The sequence below is a fragment of the Bombus pyrosoma genome, linkage group LG6 (assembly GCF_014825855.1).
Source record: "Bombus pyrosoma isolate SC7728 linkage group LG6, ASM1482585v1, whole genome shotgun sequence".
NCBI classification, from domain to species: domain Eukaryota; kingdom Metazoa; phylum Arthropoda; class Insecta; order Hymenoptera; family Apidae; genus Bombus; species Bombus pyrosoma.
The window spans coordinates 2,482,825-2,502,142 of record NC_057775.1 but is presented as its reverse complement, the minus strand read 5'-3'; the positions used below and the strand labels follow the sequence as shown (position 1 = coordinate 2,502,142).

The 19,318-nt window shown below is 33.6% G+C and overlaps 1 protein-coding gene across 2 annotated transcripts; it reads left to right on the top strand.

Moving 5' to 3' along the window:
- The first annotated feature begins 357 nt into the window (after window positions 1-357).
- LOC122568521 (vesicular glutamate transporter 1) lies at window positions 358-12,214 on the top strand. 2 transcript variants are annotated; one of them, XM_043728343.1, is made up of 9 exons: window positions 358-466; window positions 3,522-3,654; window positions 4,045-4,265; window positions 4,604-4,923; window positions 5,073-5,247; window positions 5,490-5,788; window positions 6,095-6,475; window positions 6,737-6,943; window positions 7,306-12,214. In XM_043728343.1, the coding sequence occupies exons 2-9, from the start codon at window positions 3,581-3,583 to the stop codon at window positions 7,555-7,557; spliced, it is 1,929 nt and encodes a 642-aa protein (XP_043584278.1). In that variant the 5' UTR covers window positions 358-466; window positions 3,522-3,580; the 3' UTR covers window positions 7,558-12,214. The 2 variants fall into 2 exon arrangements, with proteins under 2 accessions (XP_043584278.1, XP_043584279.1); XM_043728344.1 differs by lacking the exon at window positions 358-466 and adding an exon at window positions 527-745.
- Window positions 12,215-19,318: the final 7,104 nt, after the last annotated feature.

The following is a 19,318-nucleotide window of genomic DNA, read 5'->3' as shown; positions in this document are numbered from 1 at the left end:
TATTTTTGCAACATTCTCGGATCACCCCTTAATGCCACCCTCGCGTATTTATCGTACCTACGTGTCAGGGTGGCGAATTACAAGCTGTTGCATAAGTAAGCCCGGGGGATCTCGGCATGTCAACGAAGATACGCGGCACATTAACGTTAATACCGTTACGATTTCTGTTGCTGCGTAACGTTTTGTTATTGCAAAACTGCTGGTCGAGGTACAAAGCTCCGCCTGGGGTCGATCTAAAGGGGTTTGCTTGCGAACTCGATTGGCCAGTGATATCGATGCGTTGCCGCGCGTCGTCCAATGGCGTCGCGACGCCGGGTTGCGCGGACGCCATGACCAGAAGCTGACTTTGCGGTACCCCGGCGCTGCCGTGGACGCCGTCAGGCGACGTCGACGACGTTCTCCGTCGCGTACCCCGCGCGCTACCGCTACCCACTCCGCTCGTAACCATATCTGGACTTAATTATTGGTGAGTGGTGGTTTATTCGTCATTTCTTTCTAAGAAAAATTTACATTTTTCTTTGCGTAATCCTTGCTTTTCCATTAAACAATCGTGTGACGCGAGTAATGGTTCATCAGTTTTCGTATTCGTATCATTGCGACTCGATGGGGGCGACTCGAAGATTCGGTGGTCTCCTCTCCATGGCGATAGTTTCGTGAAATGGTGGAGAAAGATTGAATTCAGTCGAGAAAGCGACGTTGTGATGTATCTCGGTGCGAAAAGTGAGGTGTTTCTGTCAGGAAATTGGTAAGACTAGAAATTTGTCTGACAGAGCTTTCAAGCTTCTCTGTGTCACCCAACAAAGTGATAATAACGTTTTTGATTTTCCGGGCTTACGGTGGATTTCATTGGCATTGGATTAAAATCTATGATTCATACATGTGTTTCCAAGTGATTTCCTACGGTGGAATTTGCTCGTGCGAGTGAAAGTGTACAAGGGACGATTCGGAATGAATCGTGACTCTGCACGGATACAGCCGGGAGATTTGTGCAAGGACGGATCGTGCAAATGTCAGGGATCCGAAAAAATATCGGAGACTTTTTCGTATTGATCTGTCGGGGATGTGCATCGAGCTCTGGCTTCATTTCATTCAACACCCTCCTTTCCCTTTGGATCTTCTAAATCCTAGCGAAGCTACTTTTTCATTTTGCAAAGACGCTCGATGTAATAAAGTTTTTATTATTTTTACGAGAAGTTTCTAATAAATGTTCTGCACAGTTAACAATCTATCATTAAGAATTCAAATTTTATCTTTATCAATAATTGGTTTTAATTATTGGCTGAAATTTTGTGGAAAATGTAGATAAAAGGCGAATTTTATATAGAAATTTCTTTCATCTTTTAGAATATTCAATAGTATATCTATCGTTTTGTATATTCCGCTTATTTTACTTCATTATTTTAGTAACGACATCTCTTCAACTCAGGTAGACAAATGCTAACTGTAGTTGCAACCATTCTAATTTTTTTAATACTAAATCTAGAATAATCTGCATCATTTTCATAAACGAATAGCTAATTAACGAATAATCGATATTCGAACCAGTTCCGTACGACTGGCTCCTACAACAAGAAACGTCTCTCAAAAAGTATTTTGCCACTTTCTGTTAAGAATTCGTGGAAGAACCACAGCCTCATAAGAATATGCAACGAGTCCATTAAGTGAAATCGGCCGTTTCCATCTTCATCGTTCCACCCCAGCTCGTTAACACACGTGCTGTCCATTTTCTGCCTTTTGTCTGTCACGTGCCGTTTTAATGTCCGACATCCATTGTCCCTCGATACGTTTCTTTGTGATCGACTCGATAGTGTGCCAACAATTTTTTCCTGTGCACATCCATGAAGGTAGAAGTCGCCTCTCTGATAGCAGTCGTATCTCGATCGATCCGTTCTCTATAAAATTCCACAAAAGAGAATCATTTTCAAGCAACATTGCGTGATAATCTCGATGTAAGGATATCGAAATCTATTTGTACTATTTTCGGTTACTAATTATATTCTTTCATGTCTCGAGTAACTTGATGTTAATCATTTAGATGTTAAGAATAACTCATTTTATTTTTGAAAGATTTTATAGTAATGAGAGATTTTTTAACTTGACTAAGACAATTATTGGTCTCTATTTTTGAATTCTTATATTTTACGATTCTTCTAATTCCATTTTCTATCGAACTTTTGGTTTATGTCACAATTTGTGATATTTAAAAAACAGTAAAATGTCCCCTTACTTGTTCGTGTAATAATAATTGATAGATTGTTAATTTGTTTCACTTCTTTGCAATCATACTGTCATTATGAAATAAAAAAGATTTATATCAGATACAGAATCATTTGTATCTAAACTCTCTTATTTTCTCCATTGTTTGTTATTTAGATGTATTAGTTTCTTTCCGTGTTTGTTCATTTTATTACGTTGTTATGGTTTAACGAGATTTCCATCGTTGTAAGATTTTGAAGAAAAACATTTTAATTTTGGTACATGTAGCTTGATATATCGCACGATATTTGGACGAAGAACTGCAAGGAAAAATACGAGGCAGGAAGAGTGCGTTTCTTCTCGCATTTTTCTACCCTCTGAAGATGTTCCCCGGAGAGTTCGGGGATTAGGGTTGGAGAGACTGCCACTCCAAACAAACACCCCTACTACAGAGCTCCCCTTGCGTTTCGATATTGAGAACGAACGTTTTCACACAGACGTAGCCCGTACTTGGAAGAGAAAATGCGAAGGATGGTTTTAAAGATTTAAGCGTTCGACAGCTAAAATTGTTTGAACACCGATTAGTTGTTCGTACAAAATAGAAGATTGTAGCGGCATTCGTGCAATTTGGTCAATAAAATTAAAGAGAATATGTTCTTCTTAAATAGTTGTGATTTATTTTATTATATATCCAATAAATAGGAAATTGACGAATGAGCGTTGCACAAATGACGAAATATAAAATCACGGACAATTTTATCCTATTATTCTTTAGTAATGTTTAGTTACATGTTTAGAAATAGTATTCATTAATTAGAGAATTAAATGAAATTTTTATATCTGTTGCAAAAATACTACAACATATTTTTAATGTCTATTTCCATTGTTACTTTTAATTTATCTTCCATATTTGTTCTTCATACGTCCAATCTAAACTGTATTATTATTCTTTTAACGTTTCTATTCGTATAAAATAAACAAGTAAACAATTAACGAATCTTATCAAGTATTCGTATTTTATTATTTCTTTCAAAATGTTTTATTACATTGAAAAGATTTTTCCCTCGTCATCCTACGATCAAATATCACAAAAATGATTGAACTTGGCGAGTAATATAATAAAGGTCTTATCATTTATTAATATACTTACAAGGGATAATAAAATATTAATTTTTATTATTCATTTACATTTAATTACATATATAATTTAAACAATTTTATTACATGCAAAAAAAGAATCATTTGTTAGAAGAACGTTCATTCAGTGATGTCTTTGATAATGATGGAATTTATGTTGGTGATTTATGATGGTTGATGTGCTTCAGGGGCTGCCAATTGCCAACGCGACCATTTGCAGCCTGAGAGCAACCCCAATAATTGGAAAATGTCCGGATTTGCGGCGGCGGGCCTCGTGGCCTTCGACTCCATCAAGTCCAAAGCATCGCGGAAACTTGCTGGGTAATGTCACGCATGCTCGTATACGACGTGTAAGAGACGAAAAATCGTTTAAAGGCTATATTTAGCCAGCGTACATCTATATCTGACCATGCGCGTAATTAAACGCACATGTTCTACGCGAATTTCTAATTGCTCCCTGTTGTGTAATCTGCCCTTTTTTTAGAATAGTCTTGCGAACGAGTTTTCAATGTTTTAGTAATCTTAAGAAACGTAGGTTGCAAAAACTGTATATAAAACACATTGAAGAATTGGAAATAAATTTTTACATTTTGGACCTTAGCTCTTCTCGTTTATAAATTGAAATGTTAATTAGTATGCGAAATGAAAAATATATATACTTGTTATAGGCGATAAAAAGCTGTACATAAAACGTGTTACTTGTGACTTTAGATTAAGAAGAAGTAATGCCGGCTACGAGGAATTCGAGATGCCCCGCGAGGGTAGCAAAGACAATAAGGGGTTCGAGGATGAGAGAGGATACAGTAGACAAGCTTCGTTTGAATCACTCCCGGAACCTGAACGACCCCCATTGCGCCATATCGATACTTATTGCAAACCAGAATGTCCCTGCCTATCGAAAAGATACACCATTGCCACTTTGGCCTGTATAGGTGAATCTTTAAACATGCTCGTATTTCCCCATTTTATTCTATCGTATCCCTTAACCCTTTAGTGGTACGCTAAAGTAACATAGAGTATAGAATAAATGATTTAGAAAATAATTGTCTTCTTATTTTCAAAGTTTCTTGTAAAATTTCTGATAATAAATATAAAATATATATTTTCAATACCTTATAGGAAATATGTATCAATTAACTTATAGTAATACATATATTATTTGACGAATTATCCAATTCTTTATTTCACTGTTAAAGGGTTAACATTTACCGTATTGTCTTTGAAAAAATGATATTATACGCTTAATAAAACCGATCGATATTCCCTTCAGGATTTATAATCTCATTCGGCATGAGGTGTAACATGGGAATGGCGAAGATGGCCATGAAGAATGCCACCGAAGATAACGCCAACCACACTCTCAGGTTCAACTGGACAATTGGCACAGAGAGCGCCCTGGACTCGTCCTTCTTCTGGGGTTACCTTGTGACTCAAGTACCAGGAGGATTCCTCGCCTCCCTGTACCCTGCGAACAAGATATTTGGCGCTGCAATTGCCATATCTTCGTTTTTAAATCTGTTGGTACCTGGCGCACTCAGCATCCATCCAATCGTCGATATGATTGTACAGGTCATAAAAGGATTGGTGGAGGTAAGATATTATTTTCATCGAAATAATAACAAGATATAATTGGATCGCGTCTAACACTGTCAGTGGCTTTCGATCGTGAAAGTATTAAGATCATAATGGAATTATTTCTTTGAGCGATTTTCACGATGAGTAATCCTTTCTCTGGCCAGGGTGTTACGTATCCAGCGTGTCACGGTATCTGGAAATATTGGGCACCACCGTTGGAAAGATCGCGTTTAGCGACATTGGCATTTTGCGGTTCTTACGCTGCTATGGTAATAGGAATGCCACTCTCGGGCCTTTTAACTTCGACCTTTGGCTGGGCAGCGTCCTTTTATTTCTATGGTACGTTAGGATTATGTTTTTTGAGTGGAAAGATGTTGAAGAGTTTATCTCTTCATCGGTCAAACTCTGTCAGTATATTCCATGTGTATAATCAATCAAAGAATGTTACGTGAGAATAGATCATTTATAGTGTAAAAAAAGCTGAATTTAAAGCTGTATTTGAAAAGTTGTAATAAAAATATGAAATACGAAGGAACAATAATAGACGCGCGATACCTATAATTAATAATCTGAATATACAGGTATTTGCGGATTGATTTGGTACTGTTTCTGGTTGTGGCTGGCATTCGAGAAGCCATCGAAACACCCTTGTATTTCGGCACGTGAGTTGCGTTACATCGAAGATTCCCTTGGCCAAGGACAATCGCAGTTACCTATGGCGATGCCAACATTCGCGACGACACCATGGCGAAAATTTCTGACGTCCATGCCAGTTCATGCGATTATCGTAGCTAATTTCTGCAGATCCTGGAACTTCTATCTTCTAGTGCTCTTTCAAGCTCGTTTCATGCACGAGGCTTTCGACATGCCTCTAGTTGAAGTGAGTTTCTCTCTTTCAAACTGTTAAATTTTAAGACGTTGAAGCTTAGCTGACTCTCGCACGTTTATTTGCTATAGAAATTAGAGATCCGTCACGTGTGAATATCGAGAACAAGAATAAATAAATTTTATTCCTTATAAACTATAGTAAATGAATTTTTACATTATTAAATAAACTGACAGTAAGAGGGTCAAATAGTTATCTATATAGAACCTAGAAATTCGTCACATGTAAATACATCAAGGACGAAAATCAATAAATCATATTCGCTATGAATTTACACTAAATGAATTTTATTTGTTACAGACTGGTGTAATTGGCTCGCTCCCACATCTGTTGATGACGATGATCGTGCCTTGCGGAGGTTTGTTGGCTGATCACATTCGCAAACGTGGAATATTGTCAACAACAAACGTCAGGAAGCTGTTTAACTGTGGCGGTTTTGGTATGGAGGCTTTATTCTTTTTGGTGGTATCTCACGCAACCATGAAAAGAAATGGGACAGCGGCAATCTTCGCGCTAGCGTGTGGTGTCGCGTGCAGTGGTTTTGCCATTTCTGGTTTCAACGTAAACCATTTGGACATCGCTCCCAGATATGCCAGTATCTTGATGGGAATGTCGAATGGAATTGGAACGATAGCGGGTCTGTTAGTACCCTTCTTCGTAGACAACATCACAGAGAAGAAGGTATTGATTGTGCAAATTCCAAGTGTCCCTTATCAATCCTTATACCGTATCGAATGAATTGTTTTATTTTTAATATCAGCATATAAAAATATTTACGAAATAATTATTCATCATTTATGTGTTATTTCTTTATTGTCCTTGCTTCTTCTAACATCTTATTTCTTCTTCCAGTTTCTTATTTTCTCTAAAATAAAAGAAATTTCATAGATATGATCATTTATAAAAGAATTAATATCATTGCTATTTTCGTGCGCTTTACAGGACGCTCAAAGTTGGAGAAACGTGTTTATCATAGCAGCGTGCGTGCACATATTCGGTGTAATATTTTATGGAATTTTTTGTTCCGGAGAGCTACAACCTTGGGCTGATCCTAATTTGGACGAACAAAAGACTTTCGCTATGGATGAATTTGGACAAGCGAAACCACCTCTTCCTCCACCACCGAAAACTATGCAATCCGAATTCATAGTACGTATTATTTTAGTGTATTTATCCATTTTAGTATTAGATAAATATCATACGAATATACATATATTTGAAAGCTTAAATAGTCGATTGTTCTTCTCTCTATGTATCAATTGTTTCATGTTATGTATATTAAAAATTGTCTATTTTTCTACTACAATTTCATATATACACCTTTATTTTATTTTCTCATAAATAGATTCTATCGCATAATTATATCGCTTGTTAACGTTAATCGAAATTATGAAGTTAATTTATAATCTTAAGCAACAAATAATTTCATATCCATGGAGTAAATTTCTAATGCTCTTTCTTTGTAACATTATTGCTGTATGTATATGAAGCGATATTTTTTCATTTCACAGAGACAACCATCCATGGGTGATGGTGCAGCCGACGATTGGAATAATTACGATCAACCACCAGCTGCGGATAACATATACGCTCAACAAGAAAAACCACCGGTGATAAGCTACGGATCAACGGAAACCAATAGCAACAATCCCTTCCATTCTACAAATCCCTTCGCCAGCGATGTAAACGCATCTCTGGTACAACCACCAGCGACGACCGATTATGCATACGACGTAACACAGCAGAATCAACAGTGGAATTAAATCCATCGATTCCCGAACAAATTGGACGGACGTAAGGATATCTGTTTAAGCTGACTGATCATTTAATCGATTATGTTTGTTTCATAACTGCGTCTAGTACTTCAATGAGTCCATTTGCGTACTGTTGCCTATCATTGCAACGATGTGAATTTTGATAAAACATATTCCATAGTAATTTCTCTTTGAATATTTTTTGGAGATTTTTTCCTCTAACGAGGGAATTACTTTCTTTTAGGATTAGATGAAAAGTATCTATATCGTTTCAACAAAAGCTGGTTACTCATTTTTTTCTAAAAATTAAGCAAACACACATTTAATTCTTTTGCTGTAAAAAGGGTATATATATATAAGTAGAATTTTTAAAACACATTAAATACAATTACGGATGACTTATCTTTTTTTTATTTAACGGATAAAAGCAGGAGGTTTGAGATACTTATGGAAAGATATAAAGTAAGCAACTGTTCAGAAATTGAAGTACTAGAGGCTTATCGAAAGAGCACAAAATAATTTCTTAACAACTTATGACGTTGAAACATCAATCGATACAGAATTGCTGGCTTTGTATTCTCAATTGAAGTACAAGGAAATGTTCTCTTTCTGCAATACCTAAGAGTGCAGGGTATGGTGCTGTAAGTTGATGCACACGAATCGAGCAAACAAAATGTTCGAACCCCAAAGAAGGCTTGAGATATCCATAAAAGAGTATCAAGAGGTGTCGAAAACGACAGAGAAAGTGGATATCGAAATATCGTAAGATCTTTTAAGAAAACATTCAAACGAAAACAAAATTATAAGAAATCAAGAAAGAAACTTTCTACATTAATTATTTATCAGTATAACTTGCGCGTTTCGAAGTGAAACCAAGCTGACTATTTTATAAATCTGACATTGGCCTGCTGGTTATGTAAATCGTCCATTTGGTAACATTTAATGTAATCGCAAACGAAGAAGTGGACATGAGTGGCCTAATTGAGAAGCACCTCGAAGGTCTAATAATCTTTTAAGAAAACATTTCAGCTATTGCTACTTATTTAGACTCTTATTATGGAACTAAAAAATTTATATGAGCATACCTATATGCAGACAATAAGCAACTGCCAAACCTTCGTAGACAATAATTTGATAATCAAAGACAATAATACTAAGAAGGTTTGGCGAAGTGACGGTGGAAAAAATCAGTTCAGCACGATCGCTGAAACTTTTAGGTATTTTCTATGTTACTCTTCAGTTTGGCACTGGTAGCAGATAATTCAACGATGAGAAAGTTTAGAAACATAGCAATAAAAAAAAAAAACCAATATTGAAAGTATTATGCTGATTGTCGAGAGTGAAAAACGAAGAATGGTATGCACGTCGCAGTTATGGCGCGTATTTTTGAAATAGTACAACCCGGTCCTCGATGATAAGCGAACGTACGGTAACTAGAACGAATTAATTATCGAAACGTCAATATTTTAACAATGGGCTGGCGGGTTCTGTTAATTAATGCATTACTCGAGAACGCTGCTTCGTATAAGCGTTGGAACACGAGAAAGGCATTAATACGTTTATTCGGGTACAACACGTATCATAGACGAGATTACGTTACTTAAGCCTTTCGAGTTTAAATGTAATACACAAAAACACGGATCCTAACGGAAACGTATCTGAAACGTATGAAAGTATTCATAAGAAAGTGATAAGATGAAAGTATTAGTATGTTAAGGCATTAAAGTACCGTAGGGCTCTATTTGTTGGGACCTGATCTCTTCGAGTGAATTCTCATCTTGTGCACCGGCAAGAGGATCTTCCATAGAATTGATAGCTTCTTCAAACACGTGTCTTCCTTCAATGTTTTACCGTTCCTCTTATTTGAAATTCAAATCATATTAATAATTTATCGTGATACTACAGAATACTATAATTCAAACTCTATTAATATGAAACACGTCATATATGAAACGTAGTAGTATGTTCGAGTTGAAATATGGAATTAGCGTTTATACGGTGATCTTTCTGAGCGTAGAACAGCACATTTTTAAATAGGTCACGGATTTTTATGTGTCTACGTAAAACTTAAGGATGCAAAAATTGACAGGATATAGTATATAGAAATATAAAAATATAAGAATATGAAATATTCAAAGTAGAATACTCGTTGTAATTTTTCAGAAAGAAAACTTCTACTTACCTTCCGTTTCGTTAGTCGTGTCGTATAAAAGTATAAATCTGCATAAAAATCCGCAGTCCACTTATTGAACAGAATCATTGAACGCTTAATATGAAACAAAGAAACAGAGAACAGTCTATTTCTAACAACGAACAATTAACATAGAAGTCTATATACAGTTAAAGCTGGATCAATAGAATTCCGATACGATTACGATAATAGATATCAAGGATATCCGTAGCTTTCATCGAAGGTAACCACCAAATATCCCATTAATGTTTAGATGATTTTACAGTGCGTGATGTACAGCGCAATGATAATATCGTGTTTGAAGAAGCTAAGCAATTTAGCTATTACAATTTAGAAATTCGTGAATATGTCAATATCGATATGTTATTCGAAGCTTCTCACGATACGTCGTAATGTTTTTTGAAAAATGGTGTATAGACGGTATCGAGATCCTGGAGTTATTTAGAACAACGGTGCCACGGTTCGGATACATCGAGTTCTACTGTACGTATTTGATGAAAGTATATCCATGAAAGTTCGAACGTCAGTTCGAGAATTAGGAACAAGTCGCGTTATTATACATTTGTCCTAGGTGTTTATACTTCATAATTGTTATACATACATAGTATTCACACATGGGCATTTACACGGTACACATGGGCATTCACACACATACACACATATACGTACAAAAGAGTATATATATATATATATTTCGTTACTATATTCGAACGTTGTTGGTGATTTTTCATCGCCGATATCAGAGAACAGAATATATACACGTTGAGGATGAGATAACATCCAATTTATTGCATTATTTCATGGTCGAGTCGTAACGATATAGATGTATACGTATACATATTCGTACGTTGAGAAATAATACGTGATACATGTACGGATATCGATCGATCGTTTGTCAAATTTTAATTAAGCAGGCAAAAAATTAAGAAATGGTAATTTGCCCTGTCGAAAGTAGGAAAAAGTATTCAGGATCGATATCACACGTGTAAATAAAATAAAAGTTTACGAAGGAAACAGCCTGTACATTGAAATCGAATTGTATCGTAACTGACTGAAATTATAATAATATGCTATGCTATCCACATATCTATTAGCGAAAGCTCGTGGCATATAATCTTGAATTGGCTGATCTTAATATCGTATATCAATGTAAATTAATATTTTCCTTCATTGTGCAGTAATAAAGTTTTGCAAGAAATCAATTTTTCGGAATTTTACGAGAACGATCGATCGATTCGCTATACACGTCAAACGTCGAATCACAAAATTACATGAAAGTACTACTATATACATACTTATATTATTCGAACAGCCCTTCTTTTCGTTGCCCGAGGATCCACGAGATTAGTCAATTTGCGCGATATCTATTTCTAAAAGAAACTATAGATATGAGATATATACGGATATTTACGAGTATATACATATATATGTAGCCGATATATATATATATATAATTCAACGCGCTAAATGATGATTAAGGTTAGATATACATTTTCTCGGTCATGTCGTGGTGTAATTAATATTATACACATACGCATATACACGTACGTATGAAGCCCATGTTGCAGCATATGATACTAATTGTAAGCTAATCATACTGATTCTTTCGTATCAAAGTTTTTGTATGGTAAACGCAAATTTTTTTCTTTGTAAGATTGCATCAACATCCTGATACAGATATTTAATTACAAAAAGTGGAGTAGTCATAACGATAGTTTTTACTATAAGCTTTAGACGAATCAAGTTGACTTGGAAATTCTCATTTACTTTTTCACACTTGCATAATTACTTACTTCTTAGTGTGTCCATACATTTATAGTTATAATTTGCCAAGTCTTTGGAAACAAGCACGCGAAGAGATTTTAATAGAAAAGCAATGACTCTATAATTAATATAAATTTCGATATTTATAAAGGATGTGTAAATAATATAACATAACATTAATTGTTAAACTTAATGAATATATTATTACACAGTATATCATACGTTATACATAATACATATAAAATTATATTATTGTATTATTATATATACGCATATATATGTATGTATGTACATATCGTTGGGGTCAACGTGTATGGCGATCGATATGATCGAGCGTAATCGCAATAGACGAAATGCTTGCTGAAACGAATCGCAGATGTTAAAAGAAAAATGTGTTTTGAAAATCGCTAGAGATCTAAAGGCGAGCTGTGGAAAAATTTATTTTTTAGACGTTTCGCGGTGTCGACAATAATATCTTGTAATCTCATGCACTTGTTATGAAAACGCAACAAACTTAATAGTGTTTCTATGCAATTTGTTATATAAACGTTTTTTAAGGATTCCGGTTAACTCTTCGTTTATCTTTAGGTAGGACAATAATTAAAAGAAATGGTAAAGATATGCTAAGACAATAAAAATGATTTTTCTACAAAATTTTAAAAATAAAGACCAATAATTATATTAAATAACAATGAAAGTATTTACCAATAATTTTTTAAATGATTTATTAAGCCATATTTTATTAGAATCTTTAAAGCAATTATACTATAATAAAATAAATTTAGTAACATTTTTTGCCTGTTAAATAAAATTATATTGACAATATTTATATTATATAACGATGGAAGTATTCGTCTATAATTTACGAAATAATTTATTCAGCTCTATTCTACTAGAATCGTTAAAAGAATTACATTACGATAAAATAAATTTAGTAAATTCGTAATAAAATTTCCTGTCTATTAAATAAAATTACATCGACAATAATCGTATTATAAAGCAATGAAAGTATATTTGTTTATAATTTTCGAAATAATTTAGTAAATCATACTTAATTACAATCGTTCAAAAAAATACCACGAAAATAGAATGAATTTAGCAATATTTTCTATCCTCTAAACAAAATTACATCAACAATACTTACTGATATATTTTATTAAATCATCAATTACTTACAGATTTTGACGCTACGGCTTACGCAAAACGAAGGGTTAACGATCGTTGCATAAACTTCTTTCATCGATTCGCGTTTCACCATACAGATATACATGATTTCGATTGATTTATCCAATGGTAAATGAACATCTTTCGAAACGCTAACTGAGGAAAATTTCTTGTACGGGGAGGTTCTTTAGGACCGTCATTGAAGCTTCCTCGAGCGATTTCGTATGTACGTTATGCTAGAACCGATACGCTGCTGTAACAGTTTCTGCCGGGCGTAATATTACCGACAGTAACGACAGATAATAGCAGAGTCACGATTTACTTGCTCGGGAATAATCAGTATAATTGCAAAAATGATGCAGATAATAATGGGAAACGTATTTTTGAGTTGACGTTTCCGCGGTATCGTCTTCGGTCCGCGGTTTTTCCATTCGGTGAAAAGCCGGAAATTGAAACTACACGCGTTCCAACGAATTGCTGTTGCACGCGATGTTCGTGATTCGCCAATATGTTTGTCACTCGAACGTTGCACCGAGCGGAACGATTCGTTGTTACGTTAACAGAAGAAAGTGGCGCGTCCGGTTAGTTTGGAAAAGGATAAAAGTATCGCGTTTCGCTTAACATTTTCGCGGCAAACAAGCTTGTTAGTTTGATTTATGAATAATATCTGCTTATATGCGTAGATATATGGTAGGGTGGAGTCAAAGTTATCTCTTCTCTAAGAAATCAAAACGGCCAAATGACTATTTTTTGAACCGATATTTAACTATTAAGAGCACTTGGAACAGAGATTGTAAATAAAACGACAGCACGTATATATATTGAGAAATGATGTAATTTATTTTATAAAATGACATGGAACTTTATATAAAAATCGGAGAATGTTGAAATAGCGGGCTATTGAAATGTTGAAGTGGCGAATAGCGAATGGAGTACGCTATTGTGACAGTACATGTGCGATGGAGATCATGCGGAAAACAGAAGTAATAGAGGATATGAAAGACCAAGATAGTCACAACTGAAATAACGAGACTGTTAAGATATAGAAAAATTGGAACGATGAAATTCAATATACGTAGTTTATCGAAACTATGAATTACGGAAATATGAAGATTCCGGAAACAACGTAATCACAAAAATAAGGAAACAATTAAAGGAAATAATTATTAAAAGATATCCATACTGAGGTGAAAGAAAGATACGAACAAAAATTCTGTTCGGATAATTATATATTATATAAACGTATATAATCATTGTGACTCTGCTCTGCCAGCAATGGCCTAGTCATATACATATAATCATCGTTTTATTTGAAAAAATTGTGGCTCGCATAATTCAGTGCTGCATCGGATATTATATACGCTATTGTATCGAAGTAGTAACAGGCCTAATCATTGTCAGAATCAAAAGATGGGGTTAAACTCGAAATATACATTAACTATAATCACTACGACGATACGTAGGATAAGTTCTAATGCTGTTCGAACAATAATACTGATATATTTATATGAATATATAGCTCCGATAATAATTTTACGACAATAAAGAGAAAAGAAAAATACGGGGTGGGCCGATCGTAGCGTACTAATGCATCGATTGTGAAGGGAACCAATCGTCTCTGGATCAAATTACATTGTTAAAAGTCGAATCTCATTGGATAGAATTGCTGCACTATTTATGAAACACTATGATGGTAAAACCTTTAAATATCGCGCACGCTTTTCTCGGTGCACCCTGTATCGTTTTAAATAACAATTAGCTTTACATATATGTGTAATCGAGAGTACCGTCTATGCGATATTAAACGACGAATAAGAGAAAATCGAACGTTTCACTTATCCGTGAAAACGATCATATTTCGCCTATGTTTGTGCATTGACAGACAAATATGCTAAAGGTTTTCAATCAGCGAATATTCATAAATATCAGACAGACGAATAATGCATTGTCAGAGTTATATAGCTACTACGATACATTATGCAAGGATATTTGTTATCAATGATAGATATAACGCTGTTAAGTTCAATATACATAAGTTTTTATAACTGACGTATTTAACACATTCTTATATGGACTTTGAACAATACTGCTGAATAACGCTAACGCATTTTTGAGTTTGCGCCATTTGACAGGATGATTTACGAAGAGACATGAAACAGTAAGCTGCACAGTCATTATTATTTAAAATACAGATCTTTCTGATGAAAGAAAAATGTAAGAGGCGGGTAGCCATATTCTAGTAACAGCGAATGTATTAAATGATTTCTCAATGAAACACCTTTTGATCAACATAGATGTAATTGTCAATTTTTGCACTATGTTTGTAGCTTCTTCAAGTGATTTTTAATACATTCGTAAATGCTTTTCGTCATCAGTATGTTGTAAGTTAGTATAACTGACTGTTTTATTATTCACGTTACGTATATCGTTATATTTTTCAACAATTTTAACAAATGTCTCTTAAATGTTTTCTTAACCCTTTACATTAGATTGGTTTGTAGCAATGTTGATGACGTGTAAATCGTTATTCGGTTGTCTTTTCACCGATAAAATACGGAGAAGGGAAACTGTATAAATAATATCGTAGATATTAGTAATATTTTTCTTTTTGAAATAAAACTTTTGATCTCGAAAGCTGCACTGGAAAAGAGTACTGGTATCGCTGATTAATCCAGGAAAATTTACAACTGTTTTACATGTTATCAATAGATAATTGATTACAAGTTGCAAATTATAATTTTCACGAGAGTGAAATGACAAAAATATGTTACGAATATATCCTGAAACCGCTGGTATCACGTAGTAACATATACCATCATGTTCATTAGAAGCATTTAACATTTACTTTGTCACTCACGAAGATAGAGGAATTGTAAAAATAAATTATAAATTGCTGTCAAAAATTACATGTCTGTCCTCAGATGTCATAAGAATATTCATGCAAAAATTATTCAATGTCGAGGTATTGCAGATGTAATTTTTAATCTATTGCTTCGATAAATAAATATTTTCTCTGAAAACGGTTTAAAAAAAACGTGTGTAAGAGATTGATTATGGGTGTCCGACGAGTTTGCTACGCTATTGTTTCCGGGCGCAATTGTATATGGCGTGAAGTTTAGAAAATGCTTGAAATGTACATTACCTATTCATAAACATGAAAGAAAGTATTACCTTGTGGTCTTAACGAAAAGTAAATTAAATTGTAACGTATAGTATTGAAAGAACCATATGAAATTATATAAATATAACAAAAAAAGTATATAAATTAAATAAATATATATATACATACATATACAAATATACATTACATGTATATACCATGTGTAACGTGTTACATGTTCTGTACACATATAATACGTGTCGTTATATGTACATTTTTTAGGTACATAATTCAGATAGTGTCGAGCTACATTGTTCTATATCTATATCTTGTTTTGCGAGAAAGAGAAATTTCACTTATTAAATGTCGACAATAAACGGAGGAAGCTCGCAAATATAGTAAAGCATATATTGTAAGGTATTATTGTATAATAAAGTAGGTATGCTTTAAAAATATGTATGTCGATACTGTGCGAGATTTTGACGTGATATCCTCGTGCTTTTGACTTATTCGAGTAAAATATAAGCTCTGAAAATATTGCTATATTATTAATATTTATTAATTCACGCTGTATGTTGAGAATATTAGCGTTAAAAGTTTCTAATGTTTTAAGGTATGAAAATATTTTAGATTTAAAACGGGTGAAAGTTAAAATTTGTTAAATTAAAGTCTTCTTTCTTAAATTTTTGTTAAATATAGTTTGTATTAATATAATCGGAATTATTATATTATTTAGAATGTCAGAATTGTGTATTATAATTGTTACATGTATTACCAAGAAGATTATTGTTTCCGGCGAGCACGAGCGTTTCACGAAGAAATACTTAAGTTTCAGTCGTACTAAGCATCTTGTGGCTTTACGTATGAATGTAGGTTTACTAATAATTCCTTGTTATTACGTTTTATGTCTGTGAAATGTCTAAATTAAATCCTTTCTGTGTGTATGTGATCTGCCGAGAAAATTGTTTTACGTCACGTGAAATAATTTATCGCTCTACAAATTATATAGAATAGAAGCGTATGTATCGCATTATTCAAATGATGGCGAATGAAAGCAATTGTTTGTGTTCTCTAGTCAAAATAATGCTTGGGCAAAATGAGCCTGTTCTACCTGTTGTTAGAATATTCTTTGTATTCATTTTGAATTCACATACATTTCTGTCATAATCATCGATACTGTTAAACTAAATCTTGAAGGTAAAATTATTACGAAAAATATCTTTACGTTTATAAATGTTGTGAATTAAAATTTAATGTACTTGGTAAAAAATTTATTATAAATTTAGTTAGTGTTTTGAAGTCTATTTAGAAGTAATTATATTATCGAATTGTTAATTATATAAATTCTGTCTATTATTACGTTAACAATTTTAAATTATCATTAGACTGCGGATTTTTATGTATTTATGGGAAATTTAAAGATACTGAAACGCACAGAATGTACATAATATGCAAAGATATATAAAATCTCCAAGGTACGATATTCGTTATAATATTTAGTGGATAAAACTGATCTCCGCCTAGGTTCCATTTTTTTAAAATTATATTCATAAAGATGTGAATTTACATAAACATCCCCAGTCTAATAATCATTATCGTCTTAAACATGAAAAATAATATTTTTAAGTGAAAAGTGGAAAGTAAGTTTTTCAACTCGTTTGAGATAACTGGAAATACTTTTTCGATAACGAACTAATCTTTTAAGTAACGAAATATTTTATGCAACAAAGTAACCAGTTTGTTTGCTAAGAACGATAAAATATTTAGCAAGTCATTATTGAAAAATTTCAGCAATAGTTCAACTATCCATCTGAATGTTAGTTCAAACATTTCTAATTCTCACGGGCCCGTAACTGGTGTGGGTGCGTGTGTGCGTCCCTAGTTTCCCCTGTATATGCGCGTGCGTGTGTACATATATATACTTATATATACGTATATATACATTATACATTATTATTATTATATAAATTTCGATCGATCCTAGTATATCGAACTGACAATATTAAAATTGATCGGACTTATGGTTTAACCGACAATAACATATTTGTTAAGGGCATTCGAGAAGTAGTGTTACGCATGAGTCAAAAGAATCTGCTCTTCCGTGCTGTGCATCAAAGTACACGAGATCTTAGTGTTAACGATCTATTCACATGCTCGATCACACGATTCACGTTCCCGTGCTCCAGTGTATCTCCGATTAACGCATTATCAACGAGAGGTATTATGTTCATCATCGACTCAGGTCTCTTAAACGGTGACGATAAGACTGATTTAAGACGTGACATTAAAATCAGTGAATTTCACTGTGAAATTTCGCATACTCGCTTGATCCTTCTTTATAGAATGCATCGTTAAAGCTTGAAAGAAGTTGGTAGAAGAAGTTTCACGAGTTCGAATTTTTTCAATTATTATAATTTACAATTTTACAATTGTAAGCAGACAGAGTATGTGAGATATTTGAAATGCATATGGGTTTCGTTAAAATTTTGTTATCACGATCTATCGTTAAATCGTGGACTTTCCATTATTACCTATTTGGCAATATTTGAAATAGAATTATTCAAATAAAGCAATATCTGTAGTAATATGCATTATAAAAATAGACTGGTACGTTGTAACGATCAATTAACATTTTTTACAAAACTCTTCTCAAAACTTCCGAAACGTTGTCACTATGCGTCGAACAGGATTTTATGCGAAGTTCGAATTGATAACGCGACAAATTATTCGTTGATAATGCGTTAGAACGTCGGCACCTAATATCAGTTTGAATATCTTAAAGTTGGAAGATACGTAGACATCGATTTGTCGCGTGTATTATTGTCACGATTGAAGAGTTGAAGGCCATTATGAAGATTCGCGATCATGGCATGCCCTGGTATTTAACTATAATCGCGATTTTCTCTGTGAAACGTTCTCTCTTCTGTGTCCATTGACGTTAAATCTCTCAGAGGTAATCACTAATTCGCACTCTCTTATAGCGGTTTCATAATTAATACAGATGACATGAAACGATAATCTTAATAACCCCGTGGTGGGCAATTTAAAGAAAATCTATTTTGACTGTTCAAATAAACGAAATAGCGGGCCTGTTCTATTATAATACACGTAGCTGCAAGTTAGGACGAGAAGAAAAAGCAAACAAAAATGAGTCATTGTTACACACACCGGTAAGTCTGGTTTGTTAATAATTATTACAACAATAATTATGTAAAATATGTATGTATACTGTAATTTTGAGTGTATTATGTAATTAAAAAAAAAGATAAGAAATACTGATTATTGACAATAAATTGTAAGCCGATGTTTTCAAATACTCATAATTTTCTTTCAGACGGCTAAAAGTGACAAAGTCAAGATTTTGATATTCGCGTAGTTCTTTCCAAAGAGATCATTAATTATCAAAAGTGTCTAGTTTTATTTTATGAAAATTAAATACATATGATTATTATTTCGACACACACGAATATACATGTAGTTTTATTTTACAATTATATTTATATGGTAAAATTCCTAGTCCAAAAGCTAGTGATATAAATACACACGCCTTT